Source organism: Dromiciops gliroides, chromosome 2, assembly GCF_019393635.1.
Source record: "Dromiciops gliroides isolate mDroGli1 chromosome 2, mDroGli1.pri, whole genome shotgun sequence".
NCBI lineage: Eukaryota > Metazoa > Chordata > Mammalia > Microbiotheria > Microbiotheriidae > Dromiciops > Dromiciops gliroides.
In genome coordinates this window covers 370,434,322-370,460,469 of record NC_057862.1, presented here as the reverse complement: position 1 = coordinate 370,460,469, position 26,148 = coordinate 370,434,322, and the positions used below count along the sequence as shown (strand labels likewise).

General features: G+C 36.2%; 1 protein-coding gene across 5 annotated transcripts in view; it reads right to left on the bottom strand.

Annotated features, from left to right (window-relative positions):
• Positions 1–26,148, bottom strand: part of RPRD1B (regulation of nuclear pre-mRNA domain containing 1B) — an 84,748-nt gene that overhangs the window by 55,801 nt on the left and 2,799 nt on the right. For all 5 annotated transcript variants that reach the window (XR_006355069.1, XR_006355070.1, XM_043989819.1 and 2 more), the window contains exons 2-3: positions 24,311–24,440; positions 10,969–11,102 (exon numbers count right to left, since the gene is read on the bottom strand). Coding sequence is in view for 3 of the 5 variants with exons in the window: in XM_043989819.1 (XP_043845754.1) it covers positions 10,969–11,102; positions 24,311–24,440 (264 nt within the window). In the remaining 2 variants the exon portion in view is untranslated. The remainder of the gene's footprint in view (positions 1–10,968; positions 11,103–24,310; positions 24,441–26,148) is intronic.

Genomic DNA, 26,148 nt, shown 5'->3' with positions numbered 1-26,148 from the left:
AAATCTAAGGCTATTTAGTGGGAGAAAGGGAGAGGGAAGAAAAACATTAGCTTAAAATTGTGCATATTTTTTTCTTTCACTCCCTCCAAAACCTTGAAGCCCAACTACTACCCACACTATTGATTCAGGAAAATTAGTGCTGAGGAAGAAGCAGGCAAGGAAATGATTCTCCCGTCTCCATGTTTGATGAATCCTGTTTTCCATCACCCTGGATAAAAACCAGGTTGTCAACATTTAAAGCATTATGTCAAGTTGACATCCTTAAGGGAGCAATGAGTCAAGAGAAAATTTTTCAGAATTCTGATAAACAGAGCCCAAGTGGAGTACAGTTTAGAAACATTCATAAATTTAGAAAAGAAGCTATATAACCACTGGCTTGTCATCTTCAATATTAAAATAGAAAAGGCATTACATTTTTCTTATGCCTTAGACAATCAACATACACAATCAATAAATACCAAGTCCCTATCATTTGGGTAGATTTTTGAAAAGGAAACAGGATCAAAGTACTTTCTATACCCCCCCCCAAAAGTTCATTTGAACAAAGAGGGACATTTCCTATATTGATACTTTGGTTCAGTCTCAAACACAATATTGCCCTTTCAAGTCTAACATGGTTGCAAATGACATCACAGGATTAAGAGCTAAAAGTAAGATTATCAAGTCTGGTCCTCTTATTTTTTGTTTAAAGAAACAAGAGCCAGAAAGGTTAAGTGACCTGTCCAAGGTCACATGGGTAATAAGGAATAAATCTGGGATCCAAACCCTGTGACCCAGGTCCCTGCGATATCAAATACAGTATTCTTTTCACTATATCCCACTACCACTTAAAGTCACATTTCCTCTGCATCAAGCTTTTCAAAAATGCTTAAAGATGCCACCACTTTTTAACACTAAAGTCCTTTTCCAAAGCCTAATTATACCATGGCAGTGATCCTGAATTTTTAGGGATGTAAGAAAAAGTTATTAATAATCGATTTCTTGGGGGGACCCAGGGATCAGTTCTTTCTCCCCCCACTCCAGAAAGTCGAGTTCTCCTTGAGAGATTTCATCAAATCTCATCTGGGACAAACCCAAGGGAACAAAAGGAATGGAGACAAGATTCTTTTGTCTAGATTGTGGAAGGACTGTTGGGATTAAATAAACTATACCTAGATAATGGACTTTGCTCTGATCAACTTGAGTGAAGGGTTTTGCATTCCTTTCCCTTATGTCATCTCTAGTGTTCATTATAATATAGCCCACCTAAGTCATGTCAACCAATAGATTTGAATAATGCTAACCAATTAGCTTAGATCAACGTACAATGACCCGCCTCTATCAAAAAAGGATAAAAACCTTTGGATGATGCCACACAGGGTCATCTTCTTGGGGGAGGGGGGTGTTCTCCTACTGGAGCTAAATGGCACGCTGAAACTCTCTGCCTCCACCTGGCACCATGAGAAGTTAGGGAGACATGTGGTCAATCCTTTACTGGTATAATATTGATAAATTAGTAATATGCTTACCCAAAACTTGTGTCTATAGTAATTATTTTCAACATCACACAGAATTCAAAGCAGGGCAAGTTCTGTGAAATCTTGTCCAAGAGAGAAAGGCTTCAAACTATTAAGCCAAATAACTTCTTATTTTGCAAAAGGGATAAAAGCTTTAAGAAGAAGCCTGGAAAAATTTAATTCCACTGGATAAACATTAACATCTTTAAAAGTCACCGAATGTTATAGTTAAAAAAGACTTCAGAAATCATCCAGCACAATTCCTTCATTTTATACATAAGGAGGCTGAGGTTTAAAGAGGGAGAGTAGCTTACCATAAGTCAAACAATTAGTCGGGAGAAGAGATGGTAATAAAACCCAGGTCTCCAAGCTTTTATCCTAGTACTACTCCCAGCATCCTGAGAATGTAGATAGTAACTAGATATTACAGAAGAGGGTTTCAATGGGAAAGGAGAGATTTTCAAATAGGAAATGACAGATATTTATGTAAAAGATTTAAATAAAACTTTTTTTGTTCAATAGACCCCTTCGTTATATGCTTATGAATGATAAATATACAAACAGCAAAACAGCCCAATGTCTGTGTCCATACATAAAACTTTTTTAAAAGCAGCTATTATGCAGGACATGAGAGCACATTGCAATAATCCTTAAAATCATGGCTACCAGAGAGGCTGAAGTTGATCACCTGAGCTTGGGAATTCTATTCTAAATGAATAGAAATCTGTACTAAATCTGGCACCAAAATGGTGGCTCTCCCTCCCAAAGGGGGTGCCTAAGAAGGTGAACTGGCCCAAATTAGACAAACACAGCTGGTTAAGCTTCTGTGCCAATAAGTACTGAGATTGGCCCATGAGTGCCTTCTGCACTCCAAGCTAGGGTAGAAAGGGAATTCTAGTCTTAAAAAAAAAAATAGGAAATATTATATAAGGACTCTGAAGTACTGCTAAAGTATGGAAATTAAGATGGGATCACTATGTGTCAGAACTGGAATAAAAGCAGGGAGGAGTGTTGTGCTAGTAAATGAAATGTTTAACAACCAATTTTCCAGAAAAGAGAACCATACCCAGTAACACACTTTTAAATTCAATCTACATCATTTACACGTTTAAGTCAACAAAACAACAAACCAAATCCTGATGTTCATATTGAAAACTTAACGATATGAACCAGTCAGAGTTTGTTCCAGCACACCCTGACAAGTGAAGAGGGCTCAGTTGATAAGATACACCCATTTTCAGGAATTTTTTTTTTCAATATAAGGGAGTCTACTGGTTACTCTCTGCTGTTAACCAACTTCCTGGGAAACCCATTATCCATTTTCTCCCCATTTCTCCTAAGCCAGGTCTTTTATACCCTAGTCAATAACCAAGCAAAGAATATTCTTGTCTAATAATTCTTATCATTTATAAATGAATCTGTTCTCATAGGTGTCACTTTTAAATGGACAGTATCCTCCTCCAGTGTCCTCAACTGAAAAAAAAATGTTGAAGGGAGAAGAAATGAAAATAAATTTAATATCAATTTTAGTTACTAATAAATTTAATAATATTGTTAATTAATAATAAAATTAATATTGTTTAAAGAGAAAGAGATGCCACAAGGCAGTATAAGCACAAAATGGGTGGTACAGCACAAATGTGTGCCACAAGAGTTCAGAGGAGGAAAGGAACCACTGTAGCCTAGTAGACTAGATCTGTCAGGTAAAGCTTCATGAAGAAAGTACTATTTGGAGGCAGGCCTTGAAGGACAAGCACTGAAGAGACATATTTGAATAGAGAGGAAAGCAAATGGTATTCTATACAGAAAAAATGGCCTGAAGAATGGCCCTGGAAAAGAAACTGAGTTGACTTTATGGTTGGAGTACAGTTAAAACTAAAAAGCTGATTTTTGTAAGTTTAAAAATAAGTCACTTTATTGCAGAATTTTTAGAGTTTCCATTCTATGAAACACAGGGAGAGTGAGAAAGGGCACAAGCACTTATGAAGCACCCATGTGCCAGGTACTTTGATACAACAATCCTGTGAAGTAGGTGCTAATAATACACCCACTTTAGAGTTGGAGAAACTGAGGCAGACAAAAGTCAAGTGACTTGCCCAGGGTCACAAGACTAGAAAGTGTCTGAGGCCAAATTTGAACTTAGGTCTTCCTGACTCCAGGCCCTGTGCAAGAGATCCTCTGTATCACTTCACTGCCTTAGGTTAGATATGGATATAAACAATATTAATAGCATTTTATGGATCTAGATTTTGTCTCTCCAGCTAGACTATGTTGTTGAAGGCAAAGACCTCTTGATACCAGATTTTGTTCTGATCTACTACTTGAGAACCTGGCTGAAAATCAACATAACTACTTTACTTCCAAAATTGTCAATACCAATAAACCACTGTATGGATGGGGACAAGAAAATCAAAGAGTGGTTTAATATGCTCGATAGTTTGGTTAAGCTACTTAATTTTTCCCTTCATTTTGTTTTTTGTTACAGAGGATGGGGGATATTTAGAAATGACAGTTATGTAAAAAGAAAACAAAAATATTTGTTATAATGAATATAGAGGAACTCAGAAAACAACAAACCAGAATAAACGGGGGGGGGGGGGGGGACGCAGGGGATAGGGAGAGACAGGAATTAGTTTCTTAATTTCTGGACCATGGCTTAAAAATATTCAAACTCCTGGATCTTGGCCAGGCAAGGAGTATAGTCAACAGGGGGTAGTGAAAATATATATGCTGAGAGTCTTGAATATCTAATCAAAAGGACTTTAAAAAGAAAAGGAAAGAGGAATGAGAAATATTCCTAAATAAGTCAAAGCTAGATACATTGAAAGTAGTTAAAATACTGGAAGAATACAAACAAAGATAGCCAGAAATTCAAAGGAAAGAAAATCCAAAAAGGAATTAGCAATAAAACCCATGGTTTCACATATCAATAACAAATGTATAAAGTAGAGGTAACAAGATGGAAAATTGGACTTCATAAATATCACTACTGAGATTTGGTTTAAAAAAAAAAAACCCTACAGCTGGAATATGGTTTTGGAAGGGTAAACATTATTCAAAAAGGGGAAGAGATTTAGTATATAGTAACAAGACATACTTATGTGAGGAAATCTAGGAAGCAGAAGGAAGAAGCATGGTAGAGAGCATTTAGGTAAAAATCAAGAGAGGAGGAAACAGATTATCAGTTTCCTGTGAAATACATTGGTTTCTTTAGACAACTTATCCTTTCTTCCTCATAGAAACTGTTTCTATCTTCAGAAATTTTATTCTTGAGAGCTTTCCATCTCTCCTGGGCTGACTTTTCCTCAGTAGAACCTTATGAGATCCTACATATTCTTTTGCTTAAAACCTTTGCAATCGGGGGCAGCTAGGTGGCACAGTGCATAGAGCATCGGCCCTGGATTCAGGAGTACCTGAGTTCAAAAACAGCCTCAGACACTTGACACTTACTAGCTGTTTGACCCTGGGCAAGCTACTTAACCCTCACTGCCCTGAAGGGGGGGAAAAAAGAATATATCGGAATATTATTGTGCTGTAAGAAATGATAAGCAGATGGATTTCAGAAAAACCTGAAAGACTTACATGAATTGATGCTAACTGAAATGAGCAGAACCAAAAGAACATTGTACACAGTATCAACAACACTGTGTGATAATCAACTGTGATAAACTTAACTCTTCTCAGCAATGCAATGATCCAAAGACAATGCGAAAAGAAATGGTGGAAAACGCTCTCCACATTCAGACTCAGCTATTGCTGTCAGTGATCTTTAAAAAATAGATTGTAGGAGAGGCAAAAGGCTACTGTCATTTAATTTTCAAAAAAAATTTTAAAAAGCAGAGGATACAAGTAATAAGGCAGTGAGCTTAACTTCAATTACTGGCAAAATCCTAAAATATACTAAAGAAATGGTTAGTGAATACCTGAAAAAAGAAGCAGTGATCACAAAGAGCCAGCACAGATTTATCAAGAGCTGGTTATGGCAGACTAATTTTATTTCCTTTTCTGACAAAATTTCTTTAACTCACTTTGAAACCCTTTGCATCTAGTTTCCAACCTATTCATTCAATGTAACCAATCTGTTCAAAGTTACCAATGGTCTCTTAAGTGCCAAATCGAATGGTGTTTTCTCAAACCTCATCCCTTTTGACCTCCATGAAGCCTCTGACACTGTCATCTCCTCAAGTCAACAAGCATTTATTTAGCACGTACTGGGCTAAGTGCTGGGGATGTCAAAAGACCAAAAAAAAAAAAAACCTTTCTGCTCTTAAGGAGCTCACAATTTAATGGCAGAAACATGTAAACAACTACAAAAGAGATACAGGAAGGATAAATAGGAGATAATCACTAGCATGAAGGGAAATAGGAAAAAGCTACTGGTAGAAGGTGGGATCTTAAGTGGGACTTGAAGAAAGTCAGGAATTGGGAGGTGAAGAGGAAGAGAAAAGACATGGAAGACAGCTAGTGAAAATGCATGGAGTAGAGAGATAGAAAGTAGTATTCAAGGAACAGAAAGAAGACCAATGTCACTGGATCAGAGTATGTGAAAAGAAGGCAAAAGAAGACAGGAAAGGGTTAAAAGACAGATGATTTTATACTTGATCCTAGAGATATTAGGGAGCCACTAGAGTTTATGTCAGGAGTGACATGGTCAGATGTTTAGAAGGCGGCAGGACTTACCAACTAATTGGCTTTGGAAGAGTGAGACAAAGAATCAAAGGAAGTCACAACCCAGATTGTGAGCCAATGTGACTCCTCCTAGATATTCCCTACTCACTAAGTTTTTGCAACATTGTTCTCTCCTGGTTCTTCACCTACCTAAACATACCTTCTCAGTCTCTTTTGTTGGACTTCATGCAGGTCAAGCCCACTAATTACGGGTGAGTGCCCCCCAAGACTCTGCTGCTGACCCTATGCTATTTTCCTTGTATATTATCTTGCTTAGTGATATTATGAGCTTCCATGAGTTCAACTGCTTCCCAGAACCATTTATCTGGCCCTAATGTCTCCCTTGAATTCCAGTCCTACATCATTAACTACCTTTTGGACACCTCAAATTAGATGTCCCATAGGCACCTCAAACTCAACATCCCCAAAACAAGAATCTTTCCCCCAAAATCCTCCTTTCTTTTTCAACTTAACTATCACAGCTGAAGGCACCACTATCTTCCCAGTCACCCAGCTGTTAATCTTGGACTCATCATTAGCACTCATTCCACATATCCAATCTTTTGTCCAAACTTTTCCCAAAGTGCAGGTGTGGCCATGTCACCCCAATAAATTCCAGTACTTTTCTATTACCTCCAGGACCTCCTGTTTAGCATTTAAATCTCTTCGCAACCTGGCCCCTTCTTGCCTTTCAAATCTTCTTATATACTTTACTCCTTTCCTTTCCATAATCTAGCTATTGTGACCTACTTGCTGTTCTTCCCACATGATATTCCATCAGCGCATATGCCCTGGCTGTCTACCCCATAACTAGAATGTTCTTTGTCCTCTTCACCTCTCCTGGCTTCCTTCAAAATCAATTCAAATCCTATTTTCTGAAGAAGATCCTACCTGGTCCTGTCCCTTCTGAGATTGCTTCTTCTCACACACGAACACATGTGCATGTGTGTCTATGTATGTATATGTGTCTTTATGTCTCATCCATTAAAATGAGAGCTCCCTAAGGACAGGGACTATGGTTTTGCTTTTCGTTTTATCTTCAGCACTTAACACAAAGCCAGGCACCTAGTAAGCACTTAAAGCTTGATGACTAACCAATCAGACTGGTAAGTCAAACACTACAGGCGTGATTTATCTAGATTTTTTTTTTTTTTTGGCGGGGCAATGAGGGTTACACAGCTAGTAAGTGTCAAGTGTCTGAGGTCATATTTGAACTCAGGTGCTCCTGAATCCAGGGTATCAAGATTTTAATTAAGCATTTGACAAAATTTCTCTTGCTATTCTCATGGACAAGACATAAAAGTATAGGTGAGAGAATAGTAGTTAGGTATTTTTGGAATTGGTTGAACAGCTAGACTCAAAGAAGAACCATTAATTAGTGATATTAAATGATCTGGAATTTAAACAGCCATGTCTCAAAAAAAAAAATCAAAAATTTACATTGAAAAAAAATTTTTTTTAATTCCTGTCTCAATTAGTGCAAAGAATAAATCCCATTACAGGTCACATTATTAGAATATGCATTATTATGAGTTATAATTATATGTAAGATATGGTAATTTGGTTCCAGTCCATTGGAAATACGTAATGGAATTCTTTAAATTAATTTTTGTATCTGTCTGTTAACATATATAACAAAGGATAAAAATGTATTTTTAATACAAGTTTATTAGAGAGTTATAGAAAGCAAAATTTTAAAAAATGACTGAATATCACACCTAAAGATAAGCCTACACTGATGATAAGACTAAAACATCAGTATTATTTAAAATATTTTGGCAGTGTGAACTGAACCACAGTTTCTTTCTTTAAACTGTCATAATATGTTGGCAGATGCTAAGAGCTTTATACACATCTCAGTAAATTTGCATGTTCACATTTTCACACAATGACCCAGGGCCTTATCTAAAATCAGTAATGCTTTAAGTACAATTCTGTTGTCCTTAGAATATTTTTTGACAGCTGAGCTAAAATAATTTGAAAACCAGTCTTCAAAAATAGCGTTAGTCATCCATGCTTTAGCTTTAAACACTAAAGAACTGGAAGTGATAGATGGTTGTAACCTTTTAGAGCACAAGAATTTTGAGACTGAGGAACAAAACAATCATTTTAATTTAAAGTCCTTTTCATACATTATCTCCAAATAAAAATATCAGGTGATCCTTGGACACTTTAAATCCAGGTCAAGCTTTTTCTTTCTTAGAAATACACGTTCTTGAAGTCACCATTTCCAGAATAAGCCTGTTTCATCCATATTAAAAATTTATTCACTAGAATATCATCTACTCTTTTCAATTATTTCCTTCAAAACACCATGATATTTTAGCTGTTCTATTTTCATCTGCTCTAGCCACCTCTCTGGTTATTTTAACATTATGAAGTTGAACTCAATTTTTAGAGCAATCAAGCCAAAGCTTGCAGTAAAACTTTGTTAACTATTCACTTCATTTCTCTTTCCTTCTACTGCCTTAAACTAGAAGCTTTTGTCTTAATGGCTGCTCTGCTAAGAGGAATGAGTTTTTAATTGTAATCTTCAATACATAAAACAGAAAGAGGCTCTATATCTAACACTTCTTTTCCAAATAGTTATATGTAAATCACCCAAAGCTGATGCAACTTTATCTTTTTATTTTACCTAAATGTTTTAGAATATTCCATTCCATAGATTCAAGCATTACAACATCTCATCCTTTTTTAAAGTTACTATAATCACCTTCATGCTATTCAATTACAGCACATTTTTGTTCTAATGTAGTAACACGCCTCTTTATTTATTTACTTTGCAGTGGCAGTGTTTCCAACTGAAGTTCTTCCTTTCATCCATTTTGTTAAGTTCTAAAGAAAATTTAACAGAACTGTTGGTAATATCACATCCACACAGAAGGACAATCAAGCACAGATTGACTATGTAGCAGCATGTTAAAAACCCTTACCTTCCTCTTTTGCAGCACATTAAACGAATTCTGGCTGGCATTAAATGTGACCTGGTATTTTAGAATTCACACTTAGTGAAATTTCACATTATTTAAGCCTGCATTAATTGAGACTTAGCTGTGGTTCAATGTAGACCTGGAAGGAAACCTCTAATGGAATATGCCAGAGATCTTTGTTTGGCCTTGGTTAAAGGCATAGTAGGTCTGCTTATCAAATATGCAGATGGCTCAAAGCTATGAAGGATAGCTAACACACTAGACAACGGTGAAGATCCAAAAAGATCTTAATAGGCTATAACATTAAGCTATGCTTAATATGACAAAATTTAATAGGGACAAATGTAAAGTCTTACATTTGGGTTCACTAAGTCAATTCTACAAAGATAAGATGAGGAAGAATGGCTAGCCAACAATCTAAAAATGGGTCTATCGTGGGTTTAATGGCCTACATACTCAATACAAGTCAACAGTATGATATGGTAACCAAAACCACTACTTATTCAAGGCTGCATTAAGAAGTGGCATAGAGTTCAAGACTAGAAAGACATGAGTCCAATCATTCTGCCCTGCTGGATCCCCTTCGCTCTACACCCTTTTTAGTGATTGATCTCAGTATCTTCTATGGATTTGACTGTCATTTCTACACAGATGTACACACCCAAACCAATTACTTTCCTGAACTCCCATCCCACACCACCAACTACCTGCAAGACAGTTCACCCTTCCTCCAAACTTCCCTATTTCTGTTAAAGGTACCACCATTCTTAACCCTAATATACTAGAAGTTGGTAACCATGAAGTCATCCTCAAGTGTTCCCTCCATATCTGATCAGTTAATAAATCTTGTCAATTCTTCCTCCACACCACCTCTTTCTTCCCATTTTCTCCTCTCAAACAGCTAGCACTCTAGTCCAAGCTCTCACTGCTTCTATGCCTTGACTACTGCAAAAGCCTCCTAAAAGTTCTTCCTGTTTTCGATATGTCCTCTACATATCTACTGCAATCAAGTCCCTAAAGTACAGATCTAACTATGTGACTCTCTGCTCAAGAATCATCAATGGCCCTCTATTATCTTTGGATAAAATACAAACTCTTCATTTTGGCACCAAATGCCCTCTACAGCCTAGTTCCAAACTACCTTTCCAGACATTTCCCATTATTCCTTTATACTCTACATTCCTGCTTACTTATTGTTTCCTTCACTTAGCATTCCATCTCCCATTTGGTCCCTTTGCAGAAGTTAACACCCATTCCTGGAATATATTTCCTGTTCATCTCAAACTTAGAGTCCATAACTTCCTTGAAGGCTCAGTTCAAGTGTCATCTCTTGCAAAAGCCTTTCCTGATCAACTAGGGGGCGGTTATTAGTACTCTCTCATTAAATTATCTTGTACTTTCTTTTCTGTGTAAAGTTGATTTCCCCAGTAAAACATAAAGTTCTTTAAGTCAGGAATTGTTCTTCTTTTTCTTTTTGGACCAGCACAGTGCCTGTCATTTCATTGCTACAGGGAAGTCCCAATGAGGAAACACCTATCAGTGCAGATCAGCAACTAACCTTTAATTTAAAGTCATAGAGAGTTGCTTCAGCTCATTACTAGCTATGTGACCACTGGCAAGTCATTTAAACTCTCAAAATCTAAGTTTTTTCATCTTTCAAAATAAAGATTATACTCATACTACCTACCATACATGGCTGTTGGATGTCATGCATCACAAACCTTACAGGTTTATATAAATAAGTTCCTATTATAATTACCAACTATTATCTCTTTGATACATCCTTTAATGACTATTCATAGAAACTCCCACTGTACTTTTTCCACCTCCTATTTTTAACACAGGTAAAGACAATCAATAAAACATACTTCTACCTTTGGGTGGAGGGCTGTTGGAGTCTTCCATAGATAACTTCAGCTGCTGAATGAACTCACCACCATAAACACTTCTTTCTTGCCAGATGTTCAGCAATCTTTCTAAAGGCTTTTTACAGCCTTCATCTGCCTCTCTATCCAGAAAAGATAAGGAGAAAACATCAAAATGTTACTTTTCATTTCAAATCATATTAAGCCCATTTAAAAAAAAAAGCAAAACCTTAAAAACAAAATAATAAGATGTGTATTACCATAATACCTCAGCAACTAAATCCAGGAAAGATTATCATTTATTATAAGGAATGGACAACAAAAAAGAATCAAAAGTCAATCTAAAGGACTATTTTTTCTTTCTTTTTCTCCCTTTAGGAAATAAATGTAAGCCAAGCAATTAGAACTCTACCTCCTAGGAGAGGTAAAGAAAGAGCTCAGGATTATAAAAGAGATATCACAATTTCAGGTGCTCAGTGCTGTGACTATTTTCTAACAAAATATGACCAATTAAAATCATTTGTGTTTTCAACATTCTAAAGGAAACTCAGCTTGGAAATGTAAAAGAAAACAATAAACACATTTAAAAGTGAGAAAATTTGCCAAAACTCATCATTCAATAAAATCTACAAATGCAACACACACCACACACACACACACACACACACACACACACACACCCACCATCTCCACTCCCGTGTGTGTGTGTGTGTGTGTGTGTGTGTATTCGCCTATCCAAGACCAAGCTTTCTCAATTATTTTTAAAAGAATCTCCCAAGTCTTTAAAGAGATAAAAATGTATTTTTTAAAAATTTTAAAAATTTTAAAAATTTTCAAACTGTTTCTGAAATGTTCAAGTTTGTTTTTCTTGTTCAAAGAATCTAGAGAGACTGAAAGCACATGGCAAAAAACACAGTCCTTTGTAATTGCACATCTAAAGAGCGGATTTGGGACTTCTTTCCTTAAGCCTCTGAAAGAGAGTACTTTCCAGTAAAATGACTTGCTAACAAGTATGATACAGTTATTCTCCTTCATCCAAAAAATGTTAAGTAAGGGTAGGGGTCTTTGTTTTGTCCCTTCAAAATGATTATGCTGCAAAGATCATAGGATCATAGAGTTAGAGCTGGAAAAGTCCTAAGAAGACAAGTTCAGCCTCTTAATTTTACAGATGAGGAAACATCTGAATGAAAAATGTTATCCCCTCTTCCTTCACGTGAATTTTGCTGCTGCCTAAGAGACAGTCTAAATGATATGTCAAATCAATTCAGTGAATTTTGAAGGAACATTTCTTATCTATGAATTGACACATAACAACTATTGATTTTTTCACCTATTGATTTTAAATAAGTGTGAAACAGCTAAAAATATGACAAATCTCTTACTAGAATTCTGATTAATGTTATAGTGCTTATGCCTAGTAATGTGTTAAGCTGTGTTCACAACTACAAAAACCAAAATTGCCACCATATCAAAAGATTTAATGAGATAGGGAAACAGTTCCAGATTAGGAGACCACAAAATAAAATTTCTTAACATTTAACACACTATTACCTGCCTCCTCCCCCATTAATTCATTCATTTTACAAATGTTTGTAAAGTATATATAATATGGGGGGGGGGGGGAGATGACAGCTAGGTGGCACAGTGGATAGAGCACCGGCCCTGGAGTCAGGAGGACCTGAGTTCAAATCCGGCCTCAGACACTTACTGGCTGTGTGACCCTGGGCAGGTCACAACCCCAATTGCCTCACCAAAAAAAAAGTATATATACTATCTACTAGGGACTGGGCTAGGCCCAGGAATGCAAAAACAGAAATTAAAACAATTTCTGCCTTCAAGGGCCTTACACGCTATTGGGAGAAAAAAAAAATGAAGACAGCTAAGTAAATACGATACAGAATGCTTTTGGGTAGGAAAATGGAGATAAGTTCTGTTTCAGATTTAAGTTTCAGATACCCTCCATGAAGTTGGTAATGTAGGAGCATAACTCAAAGAAAGAGGTGAGGATTAGAAAAGTAGGTATGAAAATCATTTGCATAAAGATGATAACTGAATCCACAGAAATACCAATCAGGACTCGGATTATGATCTAAAAAAGGAGATGAGAAGTGACCAAAAAGGTAGGACAACCAGGAGAGACCAACATTATGAATCAAGTATCCAGGAAAGGATTGAGGAGAGGAATTGTCAACAGTGTCAAATTCTCCAAAGGTCAAGTAGGATGATCCAGACCCAGGATTTCATGAGGAACTCCCAGTATGGAAACTCTCCTCACCAATGCAGATGGCCAACCCTTCTATATTATTGTCTCATGGGCCACCAAGGAGCTAAATGCTTTGTCCATGGTAACAGAGTAATTATACGCCAGATTTGTTGTTGTTCAGTCATTTCAGTCATGTCTGACTATTCATGATCCCATTTGGGTTTTGGGTTTTTTTTTGGCAAAGATACTAAAATAGTTTGTCATGTCCTCCGGCTCATTTTGTAGATTAGGAAACTGAGGCAAACAGGATTAAGGGACATGCCCAGGGTTACACAGCTAGTGTCTGAGGCTGGATTTGAACTATAGTCTTCTTGTTTCCAAGCCCAGTGCCTATATGCCAGAAGCAGGACTTAAAAACCAAATTTTCATGATCCTAAGACCAGTCTGCATTCCAGTATGCCATGATACTTCTAATTATTAGCTTACTAATATACGCTAACTGAGGCAGCTAAATGGCACAGTGGATAGAGCCAGACCTTGAGTTAAGGAAGACCTAAGTTCAAACCTGACCTAGGACACTTACTAGTGGCTTGACCCTAGGTAAGTCACTTTAACCTCTGCCTCAGTTTTCCCAACTGCAAAATGGGGATAATAATAGAATCTACCTCAAAGGGTTGTTTTAAAGATCAAATGAGATAATATCTATAAAGCACTTAGCACAGTCCCTGACACACAGGAGTCACCAAATGCTTGTTCCCTTCCTTCCTCCTCTTTCTCTTCATCCTAAATAATTTTCTTTCACATTCTTTCCATTTTCTTACACTCAGAGACACCTGGACTTCCTCTGAAAGCCACTGTATCTGCAATCACTATCTACAGTACTAGGTACTCCTTTTCTCAATCCCTGTAAAAACTTCCTATATTTCTTATAATATATTTATACCTACTACATCGTGAGAAGAGGAGAATTAAGTATATTTCTCATTCTTCACTACTTACTCTAAGACTGTTTCACTGCCATGAGTACAGTAATTTGCTCTTCTTTCTAGATTCACACCAGTCTTCAGTTATCCCTTCCACATTATGAAGGTTAGGAGTGTGACACCCCTGTCATCTAGAAAACTATGTCAATATTATACAATACTATACATATATTTTATGCATTCTAAGTTCCTAAACTTTTTCTGTGTCATCTGCTGGTCTTCCCTTGTTGTCTGTGGCTTCTGTAAAACTCCCCCAAAATTCCCATTTAATTTCATATGCTGACCCACAATATATGGAAACCATGATGGGGAAAGTCACCATGTGGAAGGGATAACTTTATATCATTTTATCCTATGCCTCTGCATATATTGGCTTATAGACCATTCTCTTTCTTCCAATATCTAATTCATACTTTTTCTCTTGAAATTTATCCCTGCAATCATAGAGGACTTCAATACAGACAATAAAATATATCTATCTAGGGGCAGCTAGGTGGCGCAGTGCATAGAGGACCGGCCCTGGATTCAGAAGGTCCTGAGTTCAATTCTAGCCTCAGACACTTGACACTTACTAGCTGTGTGACCCTAGGCACGTCACTTAACCCCAATTGCCTCACACGGGAAAAAAAAAAAAAATATATATATATATATATATATATATATATAATATATATATATATCCTCAACACCTGATTTCCCTATTCTTCAATCTTAACTCCCAGGCCCTATAGCTTCACTCCACCTCAGTCACCCACAAGGATGACCATCCCACACATCCTATCATAAAACACTGTTACTTACATGCTGCTGAATTATGAAATTCCTCTAATGACAATCTCTCATCTTCCCTCCTCTCCCTTAGCCAAACTCCTCCTAGAATATTCATTCTCATTACAACCTTTTGTCTCTCAACCCATACCCTTCTCCCAGTTCATCACCCTTGAGCTAGCCTCTTTACCCCTCTACCTCAAAGTCAGGACACTGTGGCTGATTAGTCCAACCACAGATTATTCTCTACCTCTGAATCCCCTGAATTCCTTGCTAATTTGTTTTTGTTTTTGTTTGTTTGTTTGTTTTTTAAATCATTCATGCCTTGCCAAAGGCCAGCTCTGGGTTATTAACTTCATTCCCTGCTTCCCTCCTATTCAAGTGTTGCTGAATGGCACTGGAAGAAGTACCAGGCTGCCTGGGTCCACTACAAAATACACTACCTAATGGTGATTTGGCCCTTGTTGTTGTTTCAGTCCTGTCTGACTCTTCATGACCCCATTTGGGGTTTTCTTGGTAAATACTGGAGTAGTCTGCCATTTCTTTCTCCAGCTAATTTTACAGATGAGGAAACTGAGGTAAACAGGGCTAAGGGACTTTCCTGAGGTCACACAGCTAGGAAATGTGTGAGACTATATTCAAACTCACCAAGATAAGTCTCCCTGACTCTAGGCCTAGTATTCTATCCACCGGGACACCTAACTACCCTTGGCCTTTATTGCTACATAGTAATTCTTGAGGTTTTCCCTCATTATCACATTCCCTGCAAAGTGGCTGTCCTAAACTTTCTTTAATTTCCTCAAGCCCTCAATGCCTCCTTCATCCTGATTTTCTCCTCTTAGCGTGATGTTCACAACTTCAACCTTATTGAGAGAACACAGGCAATCTGCAATGAACTCATTCCTTTTCCCTTTCTTCACACCTCAAAATCCCTGACATCACCTTTTGTTCTCCTTTCTAAGAAAGCCATGGTTTTTCACCTTGCAAAATCAATCTCACTACTTGTACCTTTGATCCTATACCCTTCTCCTTCAATCAATCCACTTCTAATTCTCATTTTCCCAATCTTGGTGTCATCTACAACTCCTCTTTCTCATTCAACACCTATATACTCTGCATAGCTTCCAAAATGACTTTGTCTCTAGCAGTGTGTGTTTTATCTGAAGTCTGTTCTTAAACAGTAGTCTTTCTCTGTTCTTTATAAGAAAGAACGTCAAGGTATCTCCTTTAGCCTTAAAACAAACAAAAAAATAACAATAAACCTTCATATAACCCTACCATCCCCTCAAACTATCATTCTACATATCTTCTTTCCCAGGCAAACTTTTTTTTTTTTTTAATGGCACCTATACATGTTGCCTCCAGTTTTTCATCTTCTAACTCAATTCCTTGCACCTGGCTTCAGATCTCACCATTAGGCTGGAACTGCTCTCTCTAGGGTTACCAGTGATTTCTTAATTGCTAAAGACTTTTCTCAGTCCTCATCCTCATCAGCTTCTATGAAGTTTTGACACTACTAATTACTTGCCTCCTAGATACTCTCCTCCCTTCACTCCTATAAAACAGCTTCCTCCTGATTTTCTTCCTGTGTCTGACCATATTCCTCTCCTGTCCAAAATTCTTCAGTGGCTAGTTAATGCATCTTGGATTAAACACAAATTCCCTAGTCAAACATTTAAAGCTCTCCACAATTGGGCTCTACCCTTTATTTCCAAATTTATTTCATATTATCCCCCCATCACACATTCTATATCCTAACCAAGCTAGTCTATTCCCTGTTACTTAAACTTGGCATTTCATCTTCTGTCTCTGGAATGCACTTCTTCTTCCCCTCTGTCCCCGGATCTTTGTTGTTATTCATTTGTTTTACTTGTGTGAGACCAACAGGGTTAAGTGACTTGCCTGTGGTTACACAACTAGTAAATGTCTGAGGCCAGATTTGAATTCAGGAAGATGAGTCTTCTTGACTCCAGGCCCTCTTCTCTATCCACTGTATCACCTAGATGAGAGATACAGGGAAAAAAAAAAAGCACAGTGCCTGGAACACACTAAGTACTTAATAAATACTTGTTCACTTCTCTTTCCTCTGTCAAATTCCTAAGAAAAAGGTGTCCACATTTGTTTCTTCACTTCCTCTTTACAATCTGGTGCAGTTTGTCTTCTGATCTCATTACTTAACTGGAACTGTTCTCTCCAAGATTACCAACAATCTTTTTTTTTTTTTCAGGGCAATGAGGGTTAAGTGACTTGCCCAGAGTCACACAGCCAGTTAAGTGTCAAGTGGCTGAGGCTGAATTTGAACTCAGGTCCTCCTGAATCCAAGGCCAGTACTTTATCCACTGCACCACCTAGCTGCCCCCCAACAATCTTTTAATGGTCAAATCTGATGGTCTTTCTTCAGTCCTCATCCTTCTTGACCTTCCTCCTGAATTTGACATTGCTGACTACCTCTTCTGACTATTATTTCCTTTGTTTTTATGTCAAAAACCCTCTCTTGGTTTTTTCTCTCTCCTATCTGACCACCTAGTCTCCCTAAATGTGGATGTTCCCAAGATTCCATTCTGAGTCTTTTACCCTTCTCTATCTATACTACCTTGGTAACCATGTTAGCTTCCAAAGGTTTAATTATGGTCTCTATGCCTATGACTCACAGTTCCAATCTTTCCACTGAGCTTCAATCCTATGTCACTAATAATCCTATAGGCATCTCAAATTCTCGAGGTCCAAAATTGAACTAATTTTTTTTTTTACTCCCCAAACTCTCCCCTCTTCCATGCTTCTCTATTTCTATCAAAAGCACCACCATTCGGGGCAGCTAGGTGGTGCAGTGGATAAAGCACTAGCTCTGGATTCAGGAGGACCTGAGTTCAAATCCAGCCTCAGACATGATACTAGCTGTGTGACCTTGGACAAGTCACTTAACCCTCGTTGCCCCACCAAAAAAAGAAACAAACAAAAAAATACTTCAAAAAAAAGCACCATCATTCTTCTATTCCTTTGTCTTTTTTTGTATCCCTAGCACTTAGCACAGTGCCTAGCATATAGGAGACACTTAATGCTTACTGACTGAACCTGCACATGCATTAAGTTTCCAAACCTTTCTATTTCTACCTCTACAACAATTCTCATATCCCATCCCTTCTCTCTAATCACATCATTATCACCTTAGTTCAAGCCCTCATCAATCCCAATATTATTGCAACAGTCTCCTAATTGGTATTCTGATCACAAACCTCTCCCCATTCCAATCCATCCTTGATAGAGCTACCAAAGTGATTTTTCTTAAGCTCAGATCTGACCATGTTACTCCCCTAATCAATAAACCCCACTGGCTCCCTATTGCATCCAGGATATAAATATAAATGTCTCTGGCTTTTAAAACCCTTTTCAACCTGGTTCCAATCCATCTTTCCAAGCCCACTCTCCTCCCACACTCTGGGATCGATATCAATGTTATGTCTTTGCACTGGCCATCTACCATGCCTGGAATATGCTCCCTCTTCACTTCTACCTCATAAGAGTCTTTCTTCTGTAAAGATCTAGCTTAAGCATGACCTTCTACATCAACTGCTCATTCCCTTCCTCCCAAACTACCTTATATTTAGTTTTATTTTTATTCTGTATGTACACACAAAATGTGTAAGTACTTGATTTACTTATTAGAACATAAGTTTCTTTTGAATAGAGATTGTTTCACTTTTTGTATCTGTATCCCCAGTGCCTAACAGTGCCTGAACACAGAGGTACTTAATGTTTGTTGATTGATTGACAGTGGGGCCTGATATTCAAAATATTGTTTCTAAGGCAGTGCAAGATTTTAAGTAATTTATAGGAAGATGGTATCATAAGGTTGGAATGGGTCTTAAAGATTTCTCCCGTTCATTTTCTTTTTACAAGGGAGGAAACTAAGGCCCAAAATGAAGAAATGACTTGTATAGTCACTCTTCAAATTTCTAATAAACCTGGCACAGAAACACAGTTCCTCCTGATTTCTAGCACAATGCTCTTTCCACTACACAATGTTTATTGTGTTTACCATGTTCTAATTCATCATGGTACTTTAAGACTACAAAAAAACCCAGAAGAGTTTTAGTTTGTAACTCTTAGCTGACTAGAGAATGTAATGAACCAGAATGGTCCATTTACCTCAAGACAATTTATTTCCCTATGACTCTACAATATTCAATTTCCTAAATGATTTAAAAAATACTTTGCCTCAGATATCATATACTTGGATCATATTGTTGGGTTTTCAGTCATAAATTTCAGGGTTATGGGGAAACATTCAAAAAATGTATTTGCTGGTAAAGATCCTTAAGCAGCTGGACTTAGAGAATATACTGAAGTAACTTTGAACAGCAATAACTTCCTTTGCAAGCTGAACTAATTAATTATAAAATGTAAAAAAATTTTTTAAAGTAGTGAAATTTTTTCACCACTCTGAATAAAACAATGGGTAAAAATGTGATATTTGCATTATCCAATATTATATGCTTCTAATTTGATCTGGCCAATATACTCTAATCCTTTTTTTGTTTTGTTTTGAAGACAAAGCACACATTCATTTTTTAAAAGTTAGATGGTATTTTAAAGACATCTGAAAACTCCATAATTTTGTAAAAACACCCAAAATGATTTTTTTCCTTGATATTCACACAACCCTGTGATTTCATGGGTTAGGAAAAATTTGAAATGGAAAATAACACTACCAATAAAACAATTCATCTATAGCTTAAAATCTTAGACTTGCCTGCATTGCTGAGAAGTGAAGTGACTTACTTGTCCATGGTTGCACAGCTAGTATGTGCCAGACACTGATCTTGAAATCAGGTCTTCCTGACTTCAAGACTCTACCCCAAGTTGCCTCTCTGGCATCTTATATGCAATCCTAATTGGCAGCTAGGTAGTGAAGGAGAGAGGGTGTTGGGTTGGAGTCAGAAAGACCTGAATTCGATTCTGACCTCAGACATATCTAGTAGCTATATAACCCTGGGCAAATCACTTAAACTGTCTGCCTCAGTTCCCTCAACTATAAAATGATGATATAACACTTACCTCAAAGGGCTGCTGTGAGGATCAAATGAGATATTTGGAAAAGCGCCTAGCACAGTGCCTGGCACATAATAGATGCTTTATAAATGCTTGTTTCCTTCCTTCCTTCCCTCTTGTTGTTCCCGCTTGTTGTTTTAGTAAATTAAAACAATTAAGAATTTGCTAGGTTTTTTAAATGGTAGCTGTCCTCACATAGCACAACAAAATAATGAAAATCATTTAAGTACACTATGATTTCATAATTATTTCAGTTGTGGTTTCAACACTAATAAATAGTCAAAATCCCCTACAAAGAATCCTAACATAGATACAAAAAACAATGTAAAAATGTGAATGTGAAAAATACATTAAAAATAAATTGCAGGGGCAGCTAGGTAGTGCAGTGGATAAAGCACCAGCCCTGGATTCAGTAGGACCTAAGTTCAAATACAGCCTCAGACATTTGACACTTACTAGCTGTGTGACCCTGGGCAAGTCACTTAACCCTCACTGCCCCACAAAATAAATGAATGAATGAATGAATGAATAAATAAATAAATTGAAAACTGAGGACATGGACCTGAAGATTTTCCTACACATGTCAGTCCAGTTCTCTCTCCTCTGACTTCCTAAAGTACTTATTATCTAGACTACTTAGTATATGCTACCCGGTATTATTTTTTTTATGGACAAGTGGTAAAGTGGGCAAGAGGTACAGGACAAAAGTACTAGACTTCAACTAGCAACCAATATGTATTTATCAAATGCCTATTGAGCCAGTGACTATGTAGACACTGGTGATAAAAAAGTGAGTTGCCTCTCATCCAATGAGTTTAAATCCTAAAAGGGGAAAACAACATGCTCACAGATAATATAGGAGATACACAAAATAAATACACAATGACTGGGGGGTAAGGGGAGGCACTAAAAATTGAGGAACTTGGAAAAAGTCTTTTACGGGAAGCAGCACTTGAACTAAATCTTAAAGAATACCTGGGCTGGAGTCCTATCTTTGTAAACTCGGATAAGCCACTTCCCATCTGGGTGTCAGTTTCCTCATCTGTAAAATGAGGGAAATGGACTAAATGTTCTTCCACCTCTGACATTCTATTATTCTATTTATCTCTTTACATATATGGTTTGTTCTCCATCTTCTCCTTCACATTCTCCACCTCCCACCCCCTACAACTACTTGAATACAGGGACCATTCTTTATGGCTCTTTGTATTCCCAGAATCTTGCATGTTCAATAAAGAAGGGAATTTAGAGATTATCCAAAAAATTTTCTTACTTTACAGAGAAGGGAACTAAGTAACAATAAATACTGATTAAAAATAAAAACTATATCTAACTCTAAATGAAAAATAATACATACTACAGTTATGTAAAAATCTAATAAGGTATATTGTACAAAACAAATATGTCTTTTACTCTTTCAGACATAGGAACTTAATTACATTTTTAAACAATGCCAATTCACAAATCACTAACACTGATTCTGGTTTGGTGATTGTCATTGCTGGTATTTTTTTTAAGGATAATCAAATGTGGAATATCAAGTGAATTAAAGAATCAATTCTCTTTGTTCAATAAAAAGCCATCACTGTAAAACTGTAAAACTATAAAAAGAAAAGAGGTATGGCTACCCATACAATTGAAGAGGTGCAAGTCTTCTAAAAAGGTGGCCTTTTAATCACAATCGAAACTTGATTATGGGTATGTCCCAATCAACTATTAAGTCAGAAAAGAAGCTGTATATCTTCAAATTTTTAATAACAATGGAAAAATAGAATAAGGAAACTAATAACAGTACTAAATACAAAGGCAGCCCTTGAAAAAAGGCAGACAGAAAGGGGGAGTAAAAAATACTTAGGGGATTCACTTTCCCACAAAGCTTTTGGAAAATTTTAAAACCACGGCCCTTCTGATAAATGTAAATTTATTTTCTAATATGTTCTAGGGCACTTTCTTCACTTTCCCCATCTTACCCATTGTTAATGCTCTTTCCCTCTTCAAATGATCTTGCAGTCATTTATCTGTTTATGTGTTATATTTGCCCCTTTTATAATTTAAGGCTGGGAGTTTTTGTCTTTGTATCTCCAACATCTAGCATAGTATCTAGCCCATAGTAGGTGCTAAATGTTTGTATTTTTTAATGAAATTTCCAGTCATAAGAATTAAATAGATCAAATTTTAATTCCCAACATTTTTCTCTAAAAGAGTTACTTTACATTTTCCAATTATGGTCATCCTTATTAGTTCCCTTTTTTCTAATGAGTTCTTATAGGCAAATGCTCTAGCTAATGCCACACTACCTTCTAAAGTATATTCTCTATGTTTGAAGATGGGGCACATTCAACTTCTAAAGCAATTTTCCCTATTTTATGGCCTTCTATACCATTCCAAGTATTATATTACAGCAGTCTGTTAAAAAATTAATTTGTATTGTAAAGACCCAGTTTTTAATCCTATAAAAGCCCCATTTTTTTTAATGTTATCAGTTCAGAACTTAGCTTTCCTATGGAAAAGCAGGAAAAACATGTTATTTTACAATATACTCAAATATTTTTCTATTTCCTTTTTTGTTTTTTAAAAATTTTATCTCACTTTTTTCTGGTTTTATTCTTCTGGCAAAGGGGAGGGAATTGGGAGTGGGGGTGGTTTGGTATTTTTTTGGGGGGTGGTTAATATCAAGTAATGATTTCACTGAAGAATGACCCGATTCTCTCTTCTCCTGTTTTTCTCTATGTAAAACAATACATAGTTGAAACTTAACTAAAAGATATATATTAAGGGCAGCTAGATGGCACAGTGGATAGAGTCCCGGCCCTGGAGTCAGGAGTACCTGAGTTCAAATCTGGCCTCAGACACTTGACACTTACTAGCCGTGTGACCCTGGGCAAGTCACTCAACCCTCATTGCTCCACCAAAAAAAAAAAAAAAAAAGATATATATTGATGTTTCCTAAACATGTTCCACGCCACAAGAAAATATTGACATAAACAATGTTTTTCATTCTAAAATATTAGATATGAAAGTATGCATCAAAATGCTTAATATATGTGACAATTTCTCATTATGCAAATTCCCTTCATTCAGTTCCAAATTTCTTGGCTCCATTATTCCAGGTACATTCTACAAAGACAGACTAGCATTTATAAGTTCAATGAAATTATTTTGAGATTCAAAGTATCCTGTGTATTTTTATCTTCAGAATCAAATAAAGTCCTTTGTTAACATTTAAAGCTCTTCACAGCCTGGATCCTGTGTTTTTCTAGTCTTTTTATTTTCCTATCTTCTGTGTACTCTGAGGTCCAGAGATAACAGCCTACTTGCTTTTCCTACATGATACTCTATTTCCCATTTCCTACCCAGAACGCTCTTCCTCTGCCTCTTATGACTCCCAGGCTTTCTTCATAAAACAGCTCAAAAAATCCTATCTGTAGGAGTTCTGTCTCATTCCCCCCCACCGCCCAGCTGCTGGAACCTTCTCTCTGTAAGCTTACCTTTCATATATTCTATATTTATCTTACACCTAAGTATTTTTTAACATATTGTTTACCCATTAGAATATAAGCTCCCAAAGGGCAGGAATTATTTTTCCTTTCTTTTTAACTCCATGCTTGGCAAAATGCCTGGTATATAGCAAGAACTTAATAAATACCTGTCAGTTTCTTGTAACAAAAAAATTTTTTTAACACATTTAAAATCATTAAGTCTGTCATTTACATCACTACATTGAATATGCTATGGTGGCTCTTCAGCAAAAACAAATAGGAAAGCAGGGCAACACTAGATCCAATATCTATTTTATGCATTAATAATTATTGCTTTTGCTGTTATGGAAACAAATAACATCTTTAGTTGAAAGAAAAACAGACACTAAACTTTGTTTCTTGGAAACAAAGCCAAGTATGAAAAAATGGAGATACAACATTTCTTTTTATTAGGGCACCATTACTCAAAACTCCCCTTAATATAAAGGTATAAAGTCAAGGACTATCACTTAGGGTACTTTAAGGAAATTTAAACTAAATATGCTATTTACCATATTACTGATCACAAGCTAAAAAAACCACTCAATAAAACCCAAGTAAAATATGACTGAGAAAATTATTAGGATAAGTTGTTGCATCATTGGGAGAAAGAGTATACTTAGTAATAGTATCCCTTATGTTATTAATTGAATTCTCATAATGTGCCAAATGTTTGCATAGTTAGCTCTTAAGGATTTAGCTTGAGGGAAGACCATTAATTTGGCTTCTACAACTATAAATGTCCTAAGAAAAATACTTCATTCTCAAGTGGTAAAGGGTTTCATACAAAGTAAGAAAAGAATTACAGAAAGAAAAAGCAGACAACATACCTGGCAACATGGGAAAAAGCATCCACGAGGACAGATTCAAATTCCCTAGTGAATTCAGGCCCCTTCCTCTTACTGTTTTGGATGACATCATTTGCTAAGTATAAAAACGTAAGCTTTCTATTTGATTTGGCTGAAAGAAGAAAAGAAAATACTTTAACGTACATTCTAACTATGCTATTTCTCATTTCATGGTCAATTTCTTGCCAAAGTCTACTTACTATATAACAGAATACAAACATATCTTTGTTAGAGGTCATGGACTGTGTATTTAGCAAACTTCATAGAATATAGCAGCAAATGCACTTAAGACCTTAATATTTTTACTAAAGCTGGCCTAACACTAGTTTAAAAGGAAAGAACTGACTTAATTTCTTTGTGCAATAAATTAGTCTCTGTATTGAACGCATCAAGTTAAAAATGCTATCTTAAGAAAAGGACTAAAAAGTTGAGAATTCAAAATCTGATAGCATATGACAAAACAAAACTTTAAATTCTGTGAATATACTGCAAGGATGAACATTTCTAACTGTTGTTGTTAATTACTATATGTCCCTGGAAGAAAGAAACTAAATCAGAACCTGTTCTTATTTCAAAATCACTCTTTGTTATCCATGAACCAACAGCTAAATTATTTTCCTAAACATTTTTAGTTACCAGTCCAGGGTAGCTGATTCTGTAATCCAACAATGAAACCTCTAAGAGATGTATTCTTTATTTCATAAGCAAAAATAAATTAATGTTTAAAAATATATATTAATGTTATATTACTACATTATTACTTAAAATTTACACACATGAAGTCAGGAAAATAAAAATCATGGCTCCCACAAAAACCATAATTCTTTTTTTTTATACATAGTAGATGCAGTATTTCCTATTACTCTATATGGTATCATATATTAAACCATAAAAACTTCATGCAGTATGTCTGAGTTACAGTTGCTTTGGGGAACATTACTGAATTTCCTGGCTTCCATGCACATAACTTCTCAACCATAAAGTTGCATCACCACAGTTGTGGGGGAAGTTTTTCTTTTAAAATGAATAAATAAAAGTGTAATCAGATATCTGAACACATTAAGTTTTCTTCAATGCTAAAGTACTTGAACTAAAATGTATTATATTTTAACCTTTACAGACCTTATACACTAGTCTTTGCTCCATTTTTCTTCCTCTTTTGAAAGGCACACTGCATGTGTCACTCAACAGTTATACGATACATTTTCAAATGTAGCTATTAAGAATAACTCAAGTTTAAATTTGGGGTTTCTAAAAAACACAATAGTTTTATACTTTTCCCCAAAATGCTCACAGAAATATATCTGCTCTCAATTCCAATAACCATATAGTAACAAGTTAAATCAAAATATAAGAAATTTAATCATCTAAAAGTACTTTAACAGTTTTAATAATTACTTAGAAACAAAAGTGGATTCAATAATTACTCCAGTGTCCCATTACTGTGACAAAGGTATGAGTACCATAGAAGGTTGTTTCTTTTTTGTACACCTGTTTTGGGAAGCTGAGAGAAATCCATAAATACCAAGTCTACATTGATATTAATCAACAGTGAATTAAAAAATAAAATATAAAGATAGCCAATTCTCCTTAAAGGTTTACATATTTCACATGCCTTATGTTAAAAAATCCAGAATCCAAATAACAAGAAAACAATTTGGACTCCATAGAACAACACCATAATAAAGTGGAAAGGGTGTTGTATTTGGAGTAAGATCTGGGTTCAAATCTCAGCTCTACTACTTACTGCCTTTGCAATACTGGAAAAGTCATTTAACCTCTCTGAACCTCCTCTGAAAAATTAGGGTGTCATAAGCAGG